This window comes from Notechis scutatus, chromosome 5 (assembly GCF_049901735.1).
Source record: "Notechis scutatus isolate UNSWTSFEM ecotype Mainland chromosome 5, rNotScu1.2, whole genome shotgun sequence".
In the NCBI taxonomy this organism is placed as follows: domain Eukaryota; kingdom Metazoa; phylum Chordata; class Lepidosauria; order Squamata; family Elapidae; genus Notechis; species Notechis scutatus.
This window is the reverse complement of record NC_142013.1, coordinates 65,478,141-65,503,233: the sequence shown is the minus strand read 5'-3', so window position 1 is coordinate 65,503,233 and position 25,093 is coordinate 65,478,141. Positions and strand designations below refer to the sequence as shown.

Below are 25,093 nucleotides of genomic sequence, written 5' to 3'. Positions count from 1 at the left end.
TAATACTTTTAATTATTCTTAATTCTTGTAAATTTTATATATACAGGTAGTCCTTGACTTACACCATTCAAAATTACAACAGCACTTTAAAAAGTGGTTTATGACTATTTTTCACACTTATGACTATTGCAACATCACGTGATCAAAATTCAGACACTTGGCAACTGGCATGTATTTAGGATATTTGCAGTGTCTTGGGGTCAGGTGATTGTCTTTTGCAATCTTCTGACAAGCGAAGTCAATGGGGAAATCAGATTCACTTAACAACCGTGTTACTAACCTAACAACTGTAGTGACTCACTTAATAAAGTTATTGTCAGCTTTGGAAGCCATATTGAAATTTGATGCTCTCACACTGCCACAATTGAGCCTGAGAAAGTGGGAGGGAGGAATTCATTTGAGAATATCTAGTTAGACAAAATAAAATTCTTTTGTTGGTTCAAGGTCACTGAGTGTGGCGCATAATGAAATGGGAATCTTACTTTAGGATGGATGATGACCATGTGATGTGGTGATGGCTAAGCGGGGGATGGATTTGTAGTTTTGACTTTTGCAAGAAGCCCAAAACTTTCAAATTTGGGATTCCACAGATATGCCAGTTACTATCCAAATAAAGGTACCTTTGAGAGATGTCTGTCTCAGAGTTTTTGATTGGAATGGTGGGTTGCTAGAACATTGACATTTATTTGATTTTGACCTTGTCAAAATTGTTTAGTAATGGAAAATAACTAATATAATCTATAATTTCTTTTTTAAAAAAAAGAATTTTTATTTTTAAAAACAAACATACACATACGAAACATAAAAACATAAAACCATCTTCCATTTTATATACATACAGTGTGTCAGTTGGTTACAAATGTTTTGCGCTATTCTTTTGTAGTCATTTACTCACAATTTATATCAATTTTCACATTGTCAAACTAACATATGCTTGTATATTTATCAGTTAATAATCACCCATGACTAAACTATTTATTCCATCATTTTATATGATATGTTCCAAGTTTTATCTTAGAATTTATGTTATACTTTCAACCAATGGTTATATATGTCTATATTATGACTTATATCAATCTATTAAATTTCTATCACAAAATTATCTAGTCTATTACATTACCATGTCTTTTTGTCCAACCATTGATAAAACAAATCCCATATCATATAAAATTGTTTATCTTCTTGTTCTCTAATTTCAAATGTCAATTTACTCATTTCAGCACAGTCCATAATTTTCTTAATAACTTCCTCCTGCATAGGTATTTTATCATTTTTCCAATTCTTAGCAAATACAATCCTAGCTGCAGTTAGTACATTTACAATCAAATATTTCAACTCTTTGTTGTATATGTCCAGTATGACTCCCAATAAAAAGACCTCTGGTTTAAAGTCTATATGTTGTTTTATCATTTTTTCCAACCATGTTTGGATTTTAGTCCAATATTTCTTTGCATCCAAGCATGTCCACTACATATGGTAATATGAACCAGGTATCTGATGACACTTCCAACATTTATCCGATTTATTCTTAAACTTTCTCGCAATTCTCGTTGGGGGTAGATGCCACCTGTAAAACATCTTATACAAATTTTCTTTATATGCAGTTGACATTGTCATTTTATAATTTTGAGACAACAATTTTTGCCATTTTTCTAAATCAATCCCATATCCAAATTTTCCCCCAAGCAATCATCGTTTCTTTAACTTGTTCCTCCTCCAGTTTAAATTCTAATAAGTGTCCATAAAGTTTTTTAATTATCTTTTCATCAGTACCCATCAGGATCTTATCTAAGTCAGTCAACTTATCATAAATACCTTCTGCTTTAACATCTTTGTCATATCTAGATTGTGTTTGCAAATATAAAAACCAATTCATTTTTACACCTTGTTCTTCCAACGCTTGCATAGATTTAAGTTCACTCTTTTCATTCAATATCTCACCATATCTAACTGTTTGTTCCTTTTTATATATTATTGGATAAGAAAAAGCTTCAGTGGTAGATATCCACAGTGGAATTTTTAAATAATATTGTCTTTTTATCTTCTCCCAATTCAAAAACAATGCCTCTCGAATATAATGTCTTCTAAAATACCCCTGTGTTTTAGTTCCCTTGTACCAAAGGAAGGCATGCCATCCCAACAGCAAGTCATGCCCTTCTAAGGTCAACAGTCTATTATTCCTTAATGTTATGCATTCCTTTACCCACATCAAATTTGTTGCTTGGTAATACAATTCTCAGTTAGACAAGGCAGACCCTCCTCTTATTCTTGCATCTTGTAACAATTTTAATGTTATTCTTGCTTTTTTGCCCTGCCAAATATACTCCAACACAATTCTATTTAAATCTTCAAAAACTCCTTCCCTAGTTAGATTGGAATTGTCTGGAATAAATATAAAATTCTAGGCAATACATTCATCTTAATTGTAGATATTCTCCCAATCAATGATAATTGTAAGTTTCCCCATTAATTGTAGATATTCTCCCAATCAATGATAATTGTAAGTTTCCCCATTTTGTCAAATCTGTCACAATCTGCTGTTTGAGTTTAAAATAATTATCGTCCTTCAGTGTACTACATCTTGATGTAATGTATATCCCTAAATACTTAACCTTGTTTGTGACCTGTATTTCTAAAACCTTCCAACTCTTTCTTTGTCTTACTAGCATATTCTTTGTTAGTATCTTTGTTTTATCTTTATTTTCAAACCTGCTACTTTTCCATATTCTTCTATTTTTTCTATTAATTTAGATGCTGTTTCCAATGGGTCTTCTGATATAAATACCAGGTCATCTGCAAAATCTTGCAATTTATACTCTTCCTTTTGGATTTTCATTCCTTTTATTTCTTTATCTTCTTAAGTTCTTTCTCTATTTTCTGTTTAAAGTCTTTTTCTTTTAATATCGTATTATTTAAGGTTCATCTGGATCTCCTCTTGTATCCTCTCCAAGTAACTGTGACTGGGTTATGATCTGCCCAAGTGCTTGTTTCTATTTCAATCTCTTGTATGTTATCCAGTAGTTCTGCTGACATCCATATCATGTCTATTCTAGACCATGAAGCATGTCTGTTTGAGTAAAAGATGTATTGCTTACTCTCCACATTGCTCTCTCTCCAAGCATTTTTTAAGTTGAATTCTTCTGTTATTTGAAAGAAGGATTTTGGTAATATCTTTCTAGCTTTCTTTGTTGATTTCTGCGTTTTGTAATCCAACCGATCATTAACTATTCCATTAAGATATCTCCCATCTTAGAAATATTAACATAGTCCAATTCAACTATTTTCATATGTAATTTCCTGTAAAATTCTTCTTGGTTATCATTCAGAGCATAAATTGCAATTAAAAGTGTTTTAACGCTGTTATCCATTATTTCCACCATCAAAATCCTTCCATCGTCATCTGTATAAATGAATTCTGCCAAAATTGTGTCTTTAATATATAAAACCACACCTCTTTTTTTAGACTGTGCCAGCGATGTAAATAATTTCCCTAATTTTTTTTTGTTTAAGTATATATTCATGTTGTTTTTTAATATGTACTTCTTGTAAGCAAATTATATCAAATTTCAATTTCTCTAGTTTATGAAATACTTTCCTTCTTTTAGTGGCCAAATTAAGTCCATTTATGTTAATCGTAATTTTCTTTCATCCATGTTAGGCTTTATTGCTCTGGTAGGTCTTAATTCTCTGGTAGGTCTTAATTCTCGTTGCTCTCTGGGTACACCATCTACTGCACCTTCTTCTTTCTCTTTTTCAATTACTGCTATACACTCCTCTTGGAATTCAATTAGTGACTCTTCCTTTCTAGCTTCTTCCTCCTTTCCTCCAAAATATTCTAAGTAGAATAGCTCAGCTTTTTCAACTGTGTCAATTCTGTGTCTTTGTTCCTGCCAGGTGAACAAGAGGCCTTCTGGCATCAGCCATCTGTAATTTACTCCTCTTTTAAGTAACTCTTTAGTCAAAAATAATTATTCTCTTCTCACCTCTCTTACTCTTCTTGGTACCTGTTTCAGCACCACAATTTTTTATCTTTGTACTTTAAGGTTTTCTCTCTTGCCACCTGTAGTATCAGTGTCTTAATAATCTTTTTAGTGAATGATATTGCCACCATGCATGTTGTTGAACCAATTTTTACTTTACTATCAATTTTTTTACTTTACTACCAATTTCATAACCAATTGTTACTAAAACTTTCTGAAATATTGTTTCATGTTAATATATTACCATATCTTTTAAAAATATTAATGATTGGAATTTATTGCAGTACATACACTTTGGTGTAGTTTTGTTATGACTAGTACTGTTTATGTTACCTAGTTAGGGTAATGAAATGTCTGCAAGTAAAGCAACAAGCTTAGAGAGCACCAAGGACCCCTAATAGTTTTATTATGGCTGAGGATGGTAAGCTTGTAAGCAGTGATTATCAGGCCCAACAGAATCATTATATAAAGATGGATCTCACTGTTAAGGTTGGAAAAAAGGATCCAATGTCCATTGTCTAGTAAAAACAGGAGGAACTGGCTCAGAAGTGAAACTCCCATGACTGTATGCAAACTCCATTATACTCCATTATACCAGATTTGATTCCTCTCTTCTGCAATAACAGTATCTGCCTCTTTTCTTGTCTGCAATAATATATCTTATCTAGCTTGTTTGTTTCTGGGAAGCTTCTATTGTTACTGACTGAGAGACTGAGTTCCTGAAAGACTATTTTTACTGTGTTTTTGAAAACGGATGACTTTTCAAATTTATTTATTTATTTTCTTTAGCTATATATTTAAAAAATAAAATACAGTGAGGTTTTAGAAATTAGAAGGAATATTTTTCTAATATAATGGGCATATAGATGTAGATATCAATTTGCATAAAATAAATTGGTATTCATTAGAAATATACATAATAAATTAGAGTTTGTAATAATTGAAGATTAACTTTTTTGCACTGCCAACTTCTATTAGTGAAAAATTAAACAAAGTTGAAATATTTTTAATCTTGTATTTACATGGATTTGGTGAGAACCTTTTCAACAATTGGATATACAATTCCCATTATCCTTGTGTCACAAAATGATGCACATTTTTTTGGATTTATTTTAATTGACATGACTTTTTGGCTTAAAAGAAACTATATCCATATAACAATAAGAAAAACAGCAATGATACTAAATTACAAAACAAAAGAAATCATTAATATTTTTAAAAGATAGAAAAAGCAATAGTAATTCCTAATTGACCATAAAATATGTAGTGAAATAAAAGACATAAGAAAATAATTATACTACAACACAGTTTGATACTGAAAAAACAATCAACTAAACACTTAAATTCATACATGTTTGTGTTAGTACCAAATCTTTACGAAGCCTAAAAATTTCTGCAATCATCTATGGCTTAACCCCATCTTTGGCTTTTCAACCACATTTTATTCATCTCAGACTTCTCAGAAAATTCAGAGTCCATCAATGCCTTCTACAAACTGGGGATTTATTTTAATGTACCTATAAATGAAATCTATGTAACTGCCCATCTTAAAAAATGGGCAGCAAATCCCATTTGGCAAATCATACATTTTTAAAAAAATAACAAAATTGACAAAACAAACCTCACACTTTATTTATTTATTTACGTATATAAAGATTTACCAGACAATTCAATTCAAACAATATGATTGTGGGTGACATATGTAGTAAACACAAAATAATGATAATAGTGATAGGCTCATAGCACAACAGATTTAACCCTACTTAAAAAGAAGAAAGTGTGGATAACTGCTGTGGCAATACCAGGGATAGTAGAATAGAAAACAAAGAATTGGAGATCAGAAAGTATCAAGATCTGAAAATCGAAATTGGAAGATTATGGCATAAAGTGGTCATGGTGGTCCCATGATTATCAACACACTGAAGTGCCATACCAAGAAATCTTAGATGGCACTTAGAAAATCTGGGCATTGGTGCAGTTTCCATCAGTCAATTACCAAAAGTCACAGTGCTTTGACAAAGTAGACCACAACCTACTTTTTGCGAATGGAATAGAATGGAATAGACAACATCACCACCAGATGGATTTGTCCTGGCAAAGGATAGTGCCAGGAACTACTAAAGCAGTGTAAAAAGCTTAAAACAACTCTTCCTCTTTAAGAAAGTCAAACCCCTCCAGAGAAGCAGCTCAGGTGACAGAAAGTCTGGGCATACTGCCAAGAACCATTACCTGTTACAATGTAACAAGGGTTAACTGCAGAGGCAGTTTCTGTAAACAGGGCAATAAAGATAAGGATTAGGCTAGAAACAGCACAAAGGCACACCAGAATGTTGCCTTCCTGCCTTCCTGACAGGATTAGCCCTGAAAAGTGGGGAAAAACCAAAGGCTGTTGGAAGGAGATGTTTTCCAACAACCAGTTCTCAATCCCACCACTGACCATGGCTGCACAAAGATCTCTCTGACAAATTGAAAAACAAAAAGGACAAGTATAAAAAATAGAAAAAGGGACACACAACTAAGGCAGAATATCAACAGAATCTGCAAAAACAAAGTCAAAAAAAGCAAAAGCTCAAAATGAACAAAGATTTGCAACAAAAGTCAAAGATAATAAGTTTCTTCCAACATATAAATAACAAGAAAAAAAAATCACGGAAACAGTCGGTCTACTAAAGAGAGAAGATGGCAAGGAAGTAATAGGCAACAGAGAGAAAGAAGAGCTGCTTAACTCATTCTCTGCATCAGTCTTCATGCAAAAAGAAACTATAGCCCAACCTACCAAAAACATAACCGTAAAAGACAGAGTAGAAATAAAAGTTAAAATTGTAAGCGAACACCTGTCTAATCTTGATGAATATAAATCACCGGGACCTGAGGGATTACATCCTAGAGTTCTAAAGGAGCTGGCAGATGTCATCTCAGAACCACTGTACCACATCTTTCAAAAATCCTGGCGCACTGGGGAACTACCAGAGGACTGGAAAAGAGCTGATGTGGTTCTCATCTTCAAAAAAAAAAGGAGGGGGAAACAGACCCAGGAAACTACAGACCAATCAGCCTAACATCATTACCTGGGAAGATACTGGAAAAGATAATAAAGAAACAGATCTGCCAACATCTAGAAACAAATAAAGTAATAACTAGCAGTCAGCATGGGTTTGTTAAAAACAAATCATGCCAAACCAATCTTATTTCATTCTTCAACATACTGCCTAAATTAATAGACCAATGAGATGCTGTGGACATAATATATTTAGACTTCAGAAAGGCATTCAAGAAAGTAGACCACAACCTACTGGTGATGATGCTATCTATCCCACTTAGCTTACCAAAACAGTGGGATAGATAGCATCACAAAAAAAATGGGATAGATAGCATCACCACCAGATAGATTCATAACTAGCTGACAAATCATATCAGATGAGTACTCTTTAATGGGTCTATGTGTACATGGAGGGAAGCAAGCAGTGGGGTACTACAAGATTTCATCTTAGTCCCAGTACTCTTCAATATGTTGATAATATGTTTGACTTAGATGAGGGAATAGAAGGGGAAATTAACAAACAACATTTGCAGATCATACTAAGCTGGTAGGAATAACTAACACCCTAGAAGATACACTCAAAATCCAGATGGATCTTGACAAACTTGAACACTGGACCCTATCTAACAAAATGAAATTCAATGTAGAGAAAAGTAGTCTTAGACAAGAAAAACCAAAAGTATACAAATAGACTGGATGAAATCAGGCTTAATAGCAGTAACTTTAAGAGGGAACCAGCAATGTGTGGTGGCAGCCAAAAAAGCCAACACAATCCTAAATTGTATGAATAGAGGGATACAATCAAGATCAAGTGAGGTACTAATGCCACTCTGTAAAACCTTAGTAAGACCACACCTAGAATAATGCATCCAATTTTGGTCACCACAATATTAAAAAGTTGTTGAAACTCTAGAAAAAGTGCAGAGAAGAGCAATCAGGATGATTAGGGGACTGGAGACTAAAACATATGAAGAACGGTTACAGGAACTGGGCATGACTAGTCTAGTGAAGAGAAGGATCAGGGGAGACATGATAGCAGTGTTCCAATATTTCAGGGGCGGTCACAGAGAGGAGGGCGTCAACCTGTTTTCTAAAGCACCTGAAGGCCACACAAGTTATAATATATCGAAACTGATCAAGGAGAGATTCAACCTAGAACTAAGGAGAAACTAAGGAGAAATTTTCTGATAGTGAGAATAATCAACCAATGGAACAGCTTGCCTTTGGAAGTTGTGGGAACTTCACCACTGGAGGCTTTCAAGAAGAGACTGGACTGACATATGTCAGAAATGGTGTAGCGTCTCTGGCTTGGGGGGGTTGGACTAGATGACCTTCCAATTCTGTTAATCTGTTAATTTCAATTTTTTTGCATTTTTATGTATATGTGTGTGGATACACACACACACACACATACATAGCTATAAAGGTTCACTGATGTAGAACAATGAAATAGGTTGCTCCATCACCTAATAATTTTGTAAATTAATAATTTTCCATTTCTAGAACAACATTATCAGGGACTAGTCAGGGCATGACTAGTCTAGTGAAGAGAAGGATCAGGGGAGACATGATAGCAGTGTTCTAATATTTGAGGGGCTGCCACAGAGAGGAAGGGATCAAGCTATTTTCCAAGGCATCTGAAGGCAAGAATAATGGATGGAAACTGATCAAGGAGAGATTCAACCTTGAAACAAGGAGAAATTTTCTGACAGTGAGAACAATCATCCAACTGAACAACTTGCTTTCAGAAATTGTGGGATTTCATCACTGGAGGCTTTCAAGAAGAGATTGGGCTGCCATTTGTCAGAAATGGTGTAGGGTCTCCTGCTTGGGTGAGGGGTTGGACTAGATGACTGATAAGGTCCCTTCTAATTCTGTTAATGTAATCTAATCTAATCTACATTGACACAAACATAGCGAGGGGACTCATACAGCCTGCAAAATCAAGGGTAGCTTCCTCAGTCTTGTTCAAGGAGAAAAATGATGGGTCAATGAGGCTATATGTAGATTTTAGAGAAATTAATGCAGTATGTGCACTCCCCCTCATGAAGGAACTGCTAGCCCACCTAGCAAAGGGAAAGGTGTTTACAAAGCTGGACTTCCGAGAGGCATACTACTGAGTGTGAATTAGGGAAAGAGATGAGTGGAAAACTGCATTCAATTGCCCCTAAGAAGCTTCCAATTTAAAGTAATGCCATTCAGCCTCCAGGACAACCCTGCAGTGTTTATGCAGCTAATTAATGAGGTGCTCCACGAGGGATAAGGGAGTCCTTGTGTATTTGGACATTATTCTCATATTTACTGAAACCTTGGAAGAGCACATTAAACTAGTATGACAAGTAATGAAAAAACTCTTGGTGACTAAACTGTACACCAGGATCTCAAAATTTGAATTCCATCAGTCCCACCTAGTCTACCTGGGCTACCAGGTATCCAGTGAAGGAGTGGAAATGGACCCAGGCAAGGTCAAAGCCATCTTGGACTGGTAAGCCCCTCACATCCACAAACAGCTTCAAAGCTTCTTGGTGTTTGCAAACTTCTACTGACAGTTCATCCCCTCATTTGCTGAAATTGCCCTCCCCATCACCAAATTACCACAAGGCTCCATCTTAGGCCCAGTACTCTTCAATATCTTCATAAATTACTTAAATGATGGAATAGAAGGGGATCTCATCAAATTTGCATTTGACACTAAACTGGCAGGAATAGCCAACAACCCTGACAAACTCAGGATACAAAAAGATTTCAACAAACTTGAATGGTTTGTCTATTCAACAAACAAAATTCAATGTGGAGAAAAGCAAAGTTTTACATTTAGGCAGGAAAAATCAAAGGCATAAGTACAGATTATGTGAGATCTGACTCAAAAACAGGTCTGGATAAAAGGTTTGGAGACTAAAACGGATAAAGAGCAGCTGCAGGATTTGGGTTTGGCTAGTCTAAGAAAAGAAGAATTAGGGCTGTTATGATAGCAGTATTTCTGTATTTGAAGGGCTGCCATAAAGAAGAGGGGGTCAAAATGAACTCTAAATCTTTCCTGTGGTTTCAGTATAATTAAAATAGGAATTAATCCCATCCCCAAGTGTCACAGGTCATGTGTGCCAATTGAATTAATTTACATGCTCTCCAGGCACTCCTTTTCTGACCTTATCTGTTGCCACTAGAGATGACCTTGGTTCTCATGAGAAAACTGTTGTGTAAGGGATTCCAACCTCCTTCCCCCCTTCCCCATCTGTGTGGCAACTGAGAAACAGAAAAATGACAGTTGGCTTTCCCCCTAGTGAGTGAGAAGTAGCTGGAAAATATCAAGTACAAACAGGTTACTTTTTTCACTAGCCATCCCTGCCATCACCCAGCTGTGCTTTTGGCTTTGGGGGATTTTTCTCATGGAATTTCCTGATCAACCTATATGCTCTTACTTTCTGACTCTTCATCCAAGTGGCTTCAGAGAGGGGGTAATCCTTCCACTGTAACAAAATATTGTAGCCTCCACTTATACAGCCTAGAGTTCAGGATTCTTTTTACTTTGTAATGGGTTTCTCCCTGCACTACGATGGGACCTGGGGCTACCCGAGTTACTGGCCTTAGCTCCATACCTATTACTGGCTTCAACAAACTGGAAGACTGGACGTACTTTCTCTAACAGGTGTGGGAGTTTCAGCTCCACTATAACTTGGTTGATGATCTTTATGATGTGAAAAGGTCCTATAAACTTAGGACCCAATTTCTTACAGGGCAATTTCAGTGTTAGGTATTTGGTAGAGAGGTAAACTTTCTCCCCTATGTGAAACAGCCTCTGGGTGGATCACTTTTTGTCCTTTTGTGTCTCTGTGGCTTTTGTTAGTGCCCATTTTACATTTCCCCCAAGATCCTGTAGGGAATCTACCCATTCAGTCAGGCTTACTGACTGAGGAAGGGGGTTCCTGAGGGGTTAGGGTACTCAGGCATTGAGATGAATTCCACCCCGTGGCCACCTTAAAAGGCATAAAACTACTATGTATGATGTTGTTGTAACAGTCCCAAGGGCTTTTCAGGCCTTTGTTTTTAATTGCTGCACATACTCCATGGCTTTTTACATAGCTTTCAATGTCCTTTTTCATTGCTGGCCACTAAAATTGTCTTTGTAAAAATGCCATGTCTTTAGAGATACAAAGTGGCTGGCTTGCTTGGTGTCATGGCTTCTTTGCAGAACTTGGCCCCAATGGGTGCTGAGGATGTATAATTTGGAACCTTTCCATGCCAATCCATCCTTGGAGGTTAGAAGTTGTTTGTTGTGAGACTTCCAGCTGCACTTCTGGCACCATCAATGGCAAGGACCACAAGCTCTGTGGCTCTGTCCTGAGCTTTCACATCGGCGGGCTCTGAAAGGAGCCATTTATTGATGTTTAGTGATAAACATCAATAAAAACAAAATGACAAAGAATATATAGCTGTTTATTAATTTATAAATTGAAGCTTTTGCAAAAGCGGACTCTCAATCTCCTTTTGAGAGATAGTGAGAGACAAGTTCCCAATGATACAATAGAGATTTTTATACAGTTTCAGAGGTTTAACACCTGTTACTCACCGTTATCACATTTTACAATCTCATTAGTCAGAATCAGAGATGGGGTATGAGTCTGTTTCAAGGAAAATCCGTCCTACATGGTTTTTCCCTTCAATTCCAGTAATTTATATAATACTTGGATATATCACATCCTTTGACATTATTCATCTCTAACTTGAAACTAAACATCATGACCCTCCAAAAATTCCCGATGACCCGCCAACAATCCTTATGTGCTCTGCCAAAATATGTTCTTACAAAATTAGGAATAAACATGTTTTTGTGAAAAATAAGGACTGTTACTTAACATGCTATCTTAGTTCATTCTAAGGGTAAATATGGAGTCTGTCTGGTTTATCTTTTCAGGAATAACTATAGCAAACTATATCATATATCACACATAGCCACTCTGGAGGGGTGGTGAAGTAAAGAGGGGTACCTTGCAGGTCAAGGAGAGCCGCATCTCTCCTCCCTGACTTGGAAATTCCCCCTCATCTGAAGATGTGGAATAGCAGCAGTCAGTCAACATGGCTGCCATGAAGCTGGGAACAGCCAGAATACCCAAGACAGTGCAGGAGTGAAGGGAACAGTGAACAGAGACCATGTTGCTGGGTGAGACAATTTTACTTCTTTACAAGTTACCCCAAGGATTTAAAAAATCCTAGAGAAAAGACTCTAAAAAAATTATTATCCAAGCAGCGGAAAAAAACATTTTTAAAGCAGATTATGCTCAAAAGTTGAGAGCGCCATCAACTGATGGAAGGAAAAGTGACTCCTAGGCTCCTGGAAACTTATAGCCTTATGCTCACCAGAGGTGGAAATAAGAGAAACGTTATATAAAAGGGATTCTGGAAAGCTAGAGTAAAAGACTAAAACCACAGAGCAGATTTAAAGAACTTGGAAAATATCTTGGACTATCAGAATACTGAGTCAATGTTGGAATTGGCTCACTTAAACAATTGACTGTGTTTTGAAAAAATAGAGACTGAGTAAAACAAATACCTACTGGTGATTGAGGTGTGATTGTTTGTTCTATTTTTAGCATTATTATGTCTAGAGTTGAAGGAAAAGCTGTGGGAATGAGAGGATTTCTTGATGGCCTTGGTGTTCTAAAATATTATTAATTTAGTTGATGGTTTGGACCAGAAAGTAGAAAACATTTTGCAAAAGACATTGAATAAAGATCAAACTGCCCATGAATTGGTGGAAGCAACAGAAAGATGGACAAAAAGAACCATTTAATCCAGGAAATGGAATATGAACAGGGAAAAAATACGGAACAGAAAAATCAGCAAATAAAACAATAGCACGATGAAGAGGAGGACCAGACAAAGGACAAGCAAAAGGAGCGGAAAGAAAAGATGGACTGGCCACATCAACAAAGAAACCAAGGACTGGAGCAAAAAATAGGATTGATAAGTCAGCTGACAAAGGAAAAAAGATTGAAGAAAATAAAACAGACACATAAACAATTGGAGAGACAAGAAGTTACCTTTGATAAGGAGATTGGGATATGGGCAGATAACTGGGAGAATTGGCAGCACAAGATTGTACTGGGAGAAATGTTTAGATTGAATAAAAAAGAGTTAGATGATGATAGAGATAAAGAGGAGGAGTGTGGGAACTGAATTTAAAAATGGATAAGAATTGAAGCACTAAAAAGAAGTGATGATGGATAGGAAAATTGCCTTTTAAATATTAAAGTAGCCTGCTAAGAAGGCAGAAATAAAATTAGACATGGGAAATACTAGAACATAAATTGTTTAAAGAATGAATACAAATAATAGAAAGATGAGAAGTTTACAGACATTAGGAATTTTTAATGTACATTTAAATAATGCAATGAGGATTATATAGATTTGATTAGTGGGATAGAGATTATCGCTAATGTTAGTGTGTACTGGATTAACATGAATGATACCTAGTTAAATTTGTTCATATATAACAGAAAAATGTTTAGATTGACAAGAAAGATAGAGATGAAGATAGAGATAAAGATGAAGTGTTAGGCATTTCTTTTGTTTATATATGTTTAAATATTCAAATAAGGATTACATAAATTTGATAAATGTGGTAGAGATTATTAACAATGTTAGTGTGAATTGGATCAATATGAATGATTCTTAGTCAAATTTGCTCAGGTACAACAGAGAACCAGAAGATAGAGATAAAGATGAGGAGTTAGACATTTTTTGCCTATGTATATTTGAATAATATAATGAGGATATATATATTTGCCTGCAGATATATATTTATTTATTTCCCTGAACCAGGGGTTTGTTTGGAACTTGGCTCTGAGCTTCTGGGTTAGCTCTCCCCCTGGCTTGCTCAGTCATCTCTGAGTATGTTGCCTTGTAGTGACTTGCACTGCCTTCTGAGGGAGGGGAATGATCACGTTGACCACTTTTTCGCACTTGCTCTTGTACTAGGGCATTCGGGATAGGGCATCCACTAGAAAATTATTTCCCCCAGGAATGTATTTTAGTGTGAAGTTGAACCATTGCACTTGTTTGGAAGAGAGTTTCTGAGGGGTCCTAAGAGCTTCCAGATTTTTGTGATCAGTCCATACTTCAAACAGCACTTGGCTCCCTTCTAGGAAATGCCACCAGGATTAATAGGCTCAACAGACCATGAAGGCCTCCGTGTTCCACACCGCCCACCTTTGTTCGGGGTCGGCCAGGTTTGGTTCGAAGTTGACAGTGACACTGAGCAGCTTGCAATTCTATTAATAGAATAAAACAATTAGAGAACAATTATAAAACATGAACACTTTTAATTAGTGTTGTTTTGAGGAGTTAAGAAGCGAGAGTGGCACCTGACTGGTCTTGGGTAGAAATGCTCTGAAATTATGAAAGAGGATCTAATGTTCTATGCTGAAGAAAATACAGTAATGATAAGGAAATGTGTATAAGGATAAGAATGTGTATTATCTCCCTTCAGTATTTCTCTTATTAATTGCGTCATTCCAAATCAAAACTTAACATAATATAACATTCCACACCAGTGGTGGGATTCAAATTTTTTTACTACCGATTCTGTGGGCTTGGCTTGGGAATGGTGTGGCTTAGTGGGAGTGGCTTGGTGGGCGTGGCAGGGGAAGGATACTGTAAAATCTCCATTCCATCCCCACTCCTGGGGGAAGGTTACTGCAAAATCTGATTCCCTCCCCAACCCACTAACCTGATTTTCAGATCTGTTCTCCTGTGCAGGGCAACAAAAGAAGACCCAGCCAATCAGCTGTGACTCAGGTGGCAGAGAATAGATGGGGGTGGGGCCAGTCAGAGGTAGTATTTGCTGGTTCTCCAAACCACTCAATATTTCCACTACCAGTTCTCCAGAACTGGTCAGAACCTGCTCAATACCACCTCTGTTCCACACTGAGCAGAAACTGTTTGATATATTAAGAATATAACTTCTTAAAACTCATTTTTGCCTTTTTTTTCTCCTTTTTCAGCAGATGGATGTACTGACTGGTCAGTGGATTACAAAAAGTATCAAGTCTTAGTGGGAGAACCTGTTCGTATAAAGTGTGCATTGTTTTACGGTTATATAAGAGCAAATTATACCATAGCACAAAGTGCTGGACTCAGTTTAATGTGGTACAAGAGTTCTGGACCTGGAGATTTTGAGGAACCTATAGCTTTTGATGGAAATAGAATGAGCAAAGAGGAAGATGCTATTTGGTTTCGTCCAACACTGGCACAAGACAGTGGGCTTTATGCATGTGTCATAAGGTATGTTTTAATTTTTTTCATCCGCAAGAAGTACATAAACAATGCTTATTTATTCTTCCAACTAAATAATTTTGTTGCCTAAATTATCTTGATTTCAAACAGTTCTTAAATAGAAATGATCTTTATGATGTTTATGTTTAATTGAAAAATAGTTTACAAATGTAGTTAGTTTGTCTTCAAGTACATTTATATTCTAGGAAATATTTTCTATTGAGTTTTTTTGATTATCCTGTTCCTTGAATTTTTTTTTTTGTTAATAGAAGTGTGCATTGGTATATTGTGTATTGTATATCTTAGCTGGTAGGGTATGGGCCACAGTAAAATGGTTTTCAAAATAGTTTACATATTGTGACAATACAACTTGTGGCCTGAAAGGATCAAAATTGATCAGTTGTATCCTTAGTCTTTGGTGCAATTAGGCTAACTTAGTCTATACATTTTCTATGTTCTAAAAAGCATTATATGAAATCTTTCATTTATTAAATCCATGATTGATAAAGGAAGTCAATGTTTACAGGCTCATTTTGTCACAGTCATGGCAGTTGGAAGAATTCAGTTTGCAATCTAAGTAAATTATAAAGAACATGAATAAATGAAAGAAGGAAAAATATATTGTGTGTCAGTGAATCTAAAAGAAAGACAAAGGTTGTATCAGATTTGAATAAGGAATCTTGAATCTTGTGGAATAAGTTGATGAAAACAGAAGTTAAGTGAAAGTTTATAATTACAAAAGGAGTGACTAAAATGTATGTTTAAATATGAATTGGTGCCATTATGCTGTTGTGGGTATGTATAAAAGTATGAATAGATAGGTTGGTGACAGTTACACGTAAAATATTAATAATGAACAGTGTTAGTGGAAGAACCAAGAATAATTTTATGTAAAATAAAATGTACTGAATGAATGTACTCCAGTTGGGCAAAATATATTTTCTAATAAGTGGCACAAATAGATCTTTTGAAATGAAATTAGAAACATGAGAGTTAACCTTTAATGCACATGCATATATTCCCAAACTAATTATCATTTTTATAGTTTCTGCTTTTGAAATGCATATTCTTTTATTTCAGTTTATTCTCTAACACTACAATTATTCATATTGAAATATATTTTTCTCCCTGTGGAGAAAATGGACACCTCTGGGCTCCCCCTTAGATTTTGAAAATTATCAGAGATCATAGAATTAATTTAGAGAGAGGTTAAATGATGCACATAAAAATGCAGGGAAAGTCTTGCAGAGAAAATGCAGTTTATTGCTAAATGGATTGAAACATTTTGCTTATTGTTCTTTGCAGAAAGACCATAAAACCTGTGATAGCTCTTCATTGACACATATTGCAGATAATATATAGTTACCTGCATATTGCAGGATCCACAACAAATTAAAGACCTAGACATATAGCTGGAAAGAAGACATACCCATTATTTAAATTATCTTGTTTCATAACCACAATAAAATACAAACAGAGAGTAAAACCATATTATGCTGTATCTCTTGAATATTTAGCTCTTGGTACTAATAATTTTTAAAATGATCTTTTCTCCCTCCAACCATCAGGCCAAATTTTTGCCTCATTATGCACTTTATTATCCATAGAATAAATAAGTATTTATTTTGTATTTACTTTTAGATAGAAATACAACACAAGAACAGAATCTAAATGTAAATAATTGCTTAATATCTTAAGATATTAAGAGATTGTAAGGACTTGCCTCTCCTATCCCCTCAAGAAAGCAGAACTCTTGAAACAGGCAGCATTTCAAAAGGAACTTTTATTGGGAGATAGTGATAGCAGGATTTGAAGTTCCCACTCAAAACCATTAAATTAAAAGATGTAGAAACCCATCCCCGCTGTCTAGTCCGAGGTGAGCCAATCCACAGGTGGGAAGTTGTTGTGGGAACTGCAAGGCTGTAAAGGTAATAAATTGTTCTTAGGTGCCGCTTGCTTGTCCCTCTGGAGTTGAGACAAAACAGATGGCCCCAGGCTCATCCCTCCCCCCTCCCATTCCGAGGAAGGTACATCAAAGTAAAGGAAAGACCAGAAATAAGAAAAGATCATAAAATGCTACCAGGGCCCCCACTCACCAGAATGGCAGCATCCTGATAGGGATCTATGGGGACCTGACAGAGACAGAGATAACTAACATTTATAGGGAACTTCTCTGCAGTATATCTGTGGTTTTAATTTGTTGAAAATACTGCATAGTTTCAATGATTTATTCAGCACTTTATTTAGAGATATACTGAGCATTTTTAATCACTATTACATACTATGAAAGGCCTCCTCCAAGCTCGTTTTCACATATAAATTGCATTTCCAAACTGTGAAATATGTGTGAGATAGCAGACAATTAATTCTTTGAATACAGGACATAATTTAAAAAATTAACATGTTGAGCAAGGTATATTTATTAACAAATAGCAGAAAAAATATTACACAAGGACTTTTTGCAAGCTTAACCATCCTCATCTTCCAAATCTAATATTGGCAGCCAATATTTTTTTCCAATTAATATATTATGAAATTGCAAATGGTTAAAATCCTAATGATCTTGTAATGTCTGTTCTTGGTATTAATTTAGATGGCTTTTGTTATCACTGCCAATCTTAGCACATTTAGAAGAAAGGGGGATATTTAATGAAATAGCTCAATTGCTATTGTTATATTATTGTTGTTGTTATTATTCTTATTACTATAAACTTTTATTCATTAAACATGAAACTTAGTCAACTGAACATTTAAAAATATATCACAAATATCATTGACTGGCTCCGATGTTTGAAACGGGTTGTTGATAGTAGTAGTAGTAGTAGTAGTAGTAGTAGTAGTAGTAGTAGTAATAATAATAATAATAATAATAATAATAATAATAATAATAATAATAATAATAATAATGTGGAAAATGTTGTCAAGAATGAGGCGGTGAAGATCTTGTGGGACTTTTGAATACAGACAGATTGCCATTTGGAACACAACATGCCAGATATTATGGTTGTCAACTTGATATGGGCATGGCTTAAGATGGGAACCATCAAGAAAGAAATGGAAGGTTTAATACTTGCTGCTCAAGAACAAGCACTACCAACTAATGCTATAAAAGCGAAGATACAAAAATCCACTGACAATCCAAACTACTGATTTGCAATGACTATTTCACATTTAATATGTGAGTGTGGTAAAATTCCACAAACTGATTACAAAGCTAGTCATGACTGATTTGCTAAATTAATCCACTGGTCATTATGTAAAAAAATATGACTTACATGTATCCAAAAAGTCATGGGAACATAAAGTGGAAAAAGTTATCAAAAATGAGAAGGTGAAAATCTTGTGGGACTTTCAAATACAGAGAGATCATAATTTGGAACACAACATGCCAGATATCTCAGTTGTAGAAAACCAAAGCATACAATTCATTGATATCATTGTACCAGGAGACGCCAGAGTCAAAGAAAAAGAACTGGGGAAAAAATCACAAAATATCGCGACCTGGCCATCGAAACTATGTGATTATGGATGAAACATGTAACAGTGATACCCATTGTCATCGGGGCACTTGGTACCATGTCCAAGAATTTTATAAAATACATCAAGAAATTGCAGCTTCCTGCAATAACACCAGCGGAACTTCAAAAAACTGTGCTACTCGGAACATCGTACATCTTAAGAAAATAGTTGGTTAATACCTAGGGTGCCAGCAGCAGCCCGTATCAACCATCAACACCAGTCAGTTATATTTGTGATACATTTTTAAATGTTCAGTTGACTGAGTTTCAAGTTCAATTAATAAAAGATAATAATAATAATAACAACAACAACAATAATAATAATAATAATAATAATAATAATAATAATAATAACAATAATAATAACCATTTATCTATGTAGTTAATAACATAACATGAACAAATAAATAAACAGAAGTCTCTGTGAAGATAGTAAGTTTATATTTTGCTCTTGAGAGGGAGAAGAAAAAAGAAATATTAGGGAGAATATGATTTGCTGAAAACTAAATGTTGTATGAAATAGTCGTTTTATATTTTTCCTTTTTTATTTCATCAGGCCAATGTCATTTGAAAATATAAAAAATAATAATGGTGGGATATAAATAATATATATATTGTAATCATATGTAATTGCTCCCCAACTTTGAATGGTTTAGGATCACAGCACTTTTTTGTCCTCTTGAGCTTTAAAAGCTGCTCTAGCCTCTTGTAAGGCAAGTCTGACCACTGGCCAAGTGGCTTGCCAATTATTAATTCACTCCTGAAGGGAGGGAATTTTGGGTTCCGTGGTAGGTAATTCCAGCATGGAGTTGAATTCTTGACCTGTGGCTACCTGGAATGGGGTGAAACCAGTGCTGATGTGGACCAACTTGTTGGATGCTACCTCTGCAAAAGGAAGGAGGTCAGTCCAATTGTCCTGTTGGTGATTAATAAAGCATCTTAAATATTGTTCTAATACGCTGTTCGATCTTTCAGCCCTGCCGTTAGTCTGGGATTGATTTGACGATGACAACCCCTGGGTGGAGCCTAATAGGTTTAAAAACGCCCACCAAAATGTGGATGTGAATTGTACACCCCTATCTGAGATAATCCTTTGGGGAGCTCCATGAAGGCGATAAATGTGTATTAAAAACATCTTTGCCAAGGCCTTGGCTGTTGGGATCTTCTGGCATAGTACAAAATGAACCTGTTTTGAAAAAAGTTCAGTTACAATCCAAATGACAGTATTTCCTGCACTTTCAGGGAGCTCCACTATAAAGTCCATAGAGATCTCTTTCCAGGGTGCTGAAGGTTCTGCCACTGTTTGTAAAAGTCCAGGAGATTTTCCTTGTCTTCTTTTTGCAGCAGCACAGATGGGGCAACTAGCAACATAGTTTTCAATGTCCTTTTTGAGAGATGGCCTCCAAAATTGTCTTTTGATGAGGTGCAGGGTTTTTACAAAACCAAAGTGCCCCGCTATTTTTCAGTTGTGGCAACGTTTCATGAGGTCCATCCTCTGGTTGGCAGGGATGTAAAGTTTGTTTTCTACCCAGGGTAGACCATCCTTGAGTAAGCAAGTGTCTTTGTTAGCCTGGAGCCAGTCGTCCTTAAGTAGTGCCTCCTTAAATATTGAAGTGGGTTGCATTGTCAGTCAGTGATTCTTTCTTCTCTTGTGCCCGGGTGATTACTTTGGCTGCAAGTTGGGTTGGTTGGATCATTGGTTTTATAACTTCAAATTTTTTGCTGTTGTATTGGGGTTTCCTGGACAGAGTATCTGCCAAGAAATTTTTCCTCCCTGGGAGATATTTGAGAGTGAAATTAAACCGTTTAAAATATTGAGCCCACCTTGCTTGTTTTTCTGAGAGTTTCCGTGGAGTTTTCAGGGCTTCTAGATTTTTATGATCAGTCCAGACTTCAAAGGGGATTTGGTTCCCTTCTAGGAAATGTCTCCATGTGAGGAGTGCCCATCACACAGCATATGCCTCTTTCTCCCATATGGCCCATCTTTGCTCAGTTTCTGTCAGTTTCTTGGAAGTATAAGCACATGGTTGTAACTGTTCACATCCATTCTTTTGGAGTAGAACTGCTCCAACTGCTACATCGCTAACATCTGCTTGGATGACAAATGGTTGTTCAGGGTCTGGGTGTTTCAGGATTGGTTCTGCAGAGAACAGTTTTTCGAATGCTGCTTGGCATTCAATTGTCCAGGTAAGGTGTTGCCTTGGTTTGGGTTTCTCCCCCCCTTTCATTTTTAACAAGTTCATGATGGGGAGGGCAATATTCGTAAAAGCAGGAATGAACTGGTATTAAAAATTTGCAAAACCCAGGAAGCTTTGCAGTTGTTTGCGAGTATGGGGTGTCTCCCAATCAATGACAGCTTTTACTTTTTGTGGGTCCATCTCTATTCCCTCATGGGATATTCTATATCCCAGGTAGTCAATATTTTCTTGGTGGAATTCACATTTAGAGAGTTTTGCATACAGTTTGGTGTTTAGGAGCTTTGTGAGAACTTCTTGGAGTAATTTGATGTGTTCTTCTTTTTTTTCAGTGTAGATTAAAATATCATCAAGGTAAACGAGAACTCCTTTGTACAAAAATTCATGGAGGGTCTCATTAATTAATTGCATGAACACGGCAGGGGCTCCTTGTAATCCAAAAGGGAGCACTTTAAATTGGTAGCATCTCAGTGGGGTGTTAAAAGCCGTCTTCCACTCATCCCCTTCCCTTATTCTAATGCGGTAGAATGCCTCTCGTAGGTCTAGCTTTGAAAAAAAAATTCCTTTAGAGAGGTGGGCTAACATGTCCTTCATGAAGGGGAGTGGGTACATATTCTCCACACTGATGGCATTAAGATTTTTGTAATCAACACATAGACACACTGAGCCATCTTTCTTTTCACAGAATAATACTGGGGCTGCTATTTCTGGTCAGGTAGGTTCAATGAAACCCCTTTTTAGACTTTTATCAATAAATGCCCCGAGTTCTTTTAATTCTCTGGGGGACATGCAGTACATTTTCAGTTTTGGAAGTTTAGCCCCTGGTAGGATTTCAATGGCTCAGTCTGTGGCGCAATGGGGTGGGAGTTCATCAGAAGCCTCCTCGCTAAATACTTGGGGTAAATCCTGGTACTCATTGGGGATGTTAATGGGTTCAGCCGGCCAGCCATGGCTGGTTCTCTGTTCTCTGTTCCATTTCTTTTCCTTTCCTCTGGGCTGTTTGCAAATGCTACATGTTTCTGGAAATGAATATGCATAGCAACTAAGTTAGCCAATGAGGGCTGTTTGGAAACTGAAACTGGAAGGAGTCGAGGCATGGCTCTATATTAAGCTCTGCAGCTCTGAAGCTGTGTTGAGCTCTGAGTCTGTGTATTGAAACTGAAACTGCTTCTCTTCTCTGCTTTGTGTTTTGCTTGTAACTGCTACCACGTTGGAAGAATCTATATTGGTATTATACATTTTACTCATATATTATGATGTATATAAAGAAGTTTTTGAATCAGTCATCTGTATGTGCTTTCTGGATTGAATTTCTGCTGTTCCAAATCTAACATTGTTGCATTCATCATCCTCATTCATAGTGAAAAAAGAAACTACTTAGTGTTCTTCCCATCTTATTTCTAGGTACCTATAAGGGTAAATGCTGAAATAATTAAAGATTCCACAGGATTGCTTATGTTAATTTTCCACAGTATTGTTTCTGGTGGCTTGGAAAGTTCTGTGTGATAGAGCTTTTTCAATTGACTGATAGTGCTTTTGTCATTGCAAGTGGTGTTCAAATGGTCCTCCAGATGTTTTGGCATTGTCAAATGGCACGATTATTGTTCATCATACAGTCAACCCTAAGTTCAGATTGGATTTGGCATTTTTGTTTCTCTTGTTGAGTCCTGGATATTTGATAGTGTTAGAGATATCTGTCTGCAGAGACCCTGGGAAAATCCCCCAAAAATCTGCAGAAAAATCCCCCACCCCGTTTTCCTTCCGATCTATTGTTCTTTATTTTGGATCGCAGGATACTGTCTCTCACACTCTCTCTCCCACTGAGAACGGAGCTGGAAAGCAGGTTAGTGAAGGAATATGGCTGCCTTGGAGGGTGTGGGGGTGTGTGAGGGACCTCTGTGTGTGAGAGAGAGGGGGGGAGAGAGAGAACATCACTGCCAGCCCTCTGAAGTTAGATTGGATCTCTCTCCCCCTCCCCAGCTGCAGTGGTGGAGCGTCATTGCCTGGCTGGCGGGGAGCCAGGTGAAGTGTGTCACTCACTCTTTTTGGCCATGAAAGAAGCGGCCCAGGGATCAGGCGAGGCGTGTGGGTAGAAAAGTAGGACGCTCCTCAAAAACACGGTATTGTTGTATTTTATCTTCTGGTACTTTCTCCTGATCATACAGTTTCCCATAATACTCTTTCATTATCTTTTTTTTAATCCTCATTTTGGTATAAAGAGTCCCTTCCTCGTTTATTAATTGGTGTATTATTTTTCCCCTCTTCCTTTTCAGTTTATATGCAAACCATCTTCCCCGTTTATTCACATTTTCAAAAAAGTTTTGTCTTGCATTTTTAATTTTTTGTGCCAGTTCTCCTTTTTCTAACAAATTCATTTTGTGTTTAATTAGCTCCATTTTATTTATTTATTTTGGGTGGGGGTTTTTTGTAATTCTGTTTCTAATCTTTGGTATTCTTCTTATTTTGTTTCTTCTTTTTTATTTTTCTTCCCCATGTAAGTTATAACTATTCCCCAGTTTTGTTCCCTTTGCCATTCACTCCTAATATGTTCCCATTTCATTACCAGTCCCAATGGAAATACAAACTATTTTTTGACTTTAAGAAGTTTTGCAGAAGAAAAACAAGTTTACTCCTTTTTTTCCAGAGATATGTGTTTGGCAGGAGATTTAGAGGAGAGAAAAATGTAATTTATGGTTTAAACAAAGCTTTGGAGAAAACCCTTTTGGAGAAGAAAATATACTTTGCCCCTTACAAATTTTTTGTACGAATGAAAGATAGAAAGATGGAGCTTTTGCAAAAAGCTTTTAATGAAGGAAAGAAATAGTCAACATTTCTGCAGATTTATTCTCTAAAGTGTTTAGCTAGTCTGAGGTTTTCTCACTTTAGTGACAATGGCAAAGGTAATAATTCATACTGTGTTGGAAAAGGCAATTATAAACCATTTCTGTATTTTTACCATGAAAACCACATCGATAAAAACATAAAGTGATTGATAATATAGTGCTGAATGATTGTCTCCTCAGATCAAACAGCATCAAAATGCTAAAGAGAAATTGCTGAGCATCTTTCACAATAATAAGGTGTTTAAGATGTAGTTAGATTAATGTCTTCAAGGCATATAGTTGATGATGTCATATATGAAAAGAAAATCCAAAGCTGAAAACATAAAATTATAATAGGAAAATGGAATACAGTGAAAAATGAATTAAAATGCTTATAAATTGACACCTTGGGCATCGGGTAAATATTTATTTCTGTTTACTACTTGGAACAAAAAAATAAAAGTGACATTGCTTTTACAGTTAGAGAAAATATAGCAAAAATAGTTCTTGGTATCAATGGTCAAATAATATTTATAGACTTTATGCACCACTCTTTAATATGATATTCAACTTTATAGTTGAACCAGTGATATAGAGGCTGATGAATTTTATGACCAAGTTCAATTTGAAATTGACAGAACATATAAGAAAGATGTACTTCTTGTGATTGAAGCCTGGAATATCAAAGTTGAAAACATTAAAAAGGAAACTAGATTGTATTGGTCAAAAAACCAAAATGAAATAAGAAACACGTAATTTTTTCCACCCCAGTGATTTCTTCATAGATAACATATATTCAAACTATAAAATGACACATCTGTACATGGGCAACACCAGATGGAGTACATAGAAATAAAATTGACTATATTATTGCTAAAAAGAGTTAGAAAAGCTCAATTATAGCATGTCCAGGTTCTGACTATGGAACAGATCATGAATTGCTCATGTGTAAGTTCCAAGATATATTAAATAAGAAGACAAAAACCAATTTCCAACATATATTGATTATAAACAGGTTCTAACCTTGGATGGATATAATAAAGGACACCAATGGACTAAAGGACATCAATTCTAAAGAGATAAAATGAAGATGGAACGAGTATATTAAAACAGTATATAGCATAAATATCAACATCCAAGATACCTCTTAGAAGATATTCCTTACTTACAAGAACCCCAGACAGTGAAACTAGATTAGCACTTCAGTTGTTATCAAGTCAAAACTACAGGAACTGATGAAACCCACTGAAATATGCCAAGCAGCAGA

At 35.9% G+C, this 25,093-nt stretch overlaps 1 protein-coding gene across 1 annotated transcript in view; it reads left to right on the top strand.

Annotated features, from left to right (window-relative positions):
- Positions 1–25,093, top strand: part of IL1RAPL1 (interleukin 1 receptor accessory protein like 1) — a 1,416,302-nt gene that overhangs the window by 579,687 nt on the left and 811,522 nt on the right. Inside the window, exon 3 of the mRNA XM_087966890.1 lies at positions 15,021–15,300. Within this exon, the coding sequence (XP_087823016.1) occupies positions 15,021–15,300 (280 nt within the window). The remainder of the gene's footprint in view (positions 1–15,020; positions 15,301–25,093) is intronic.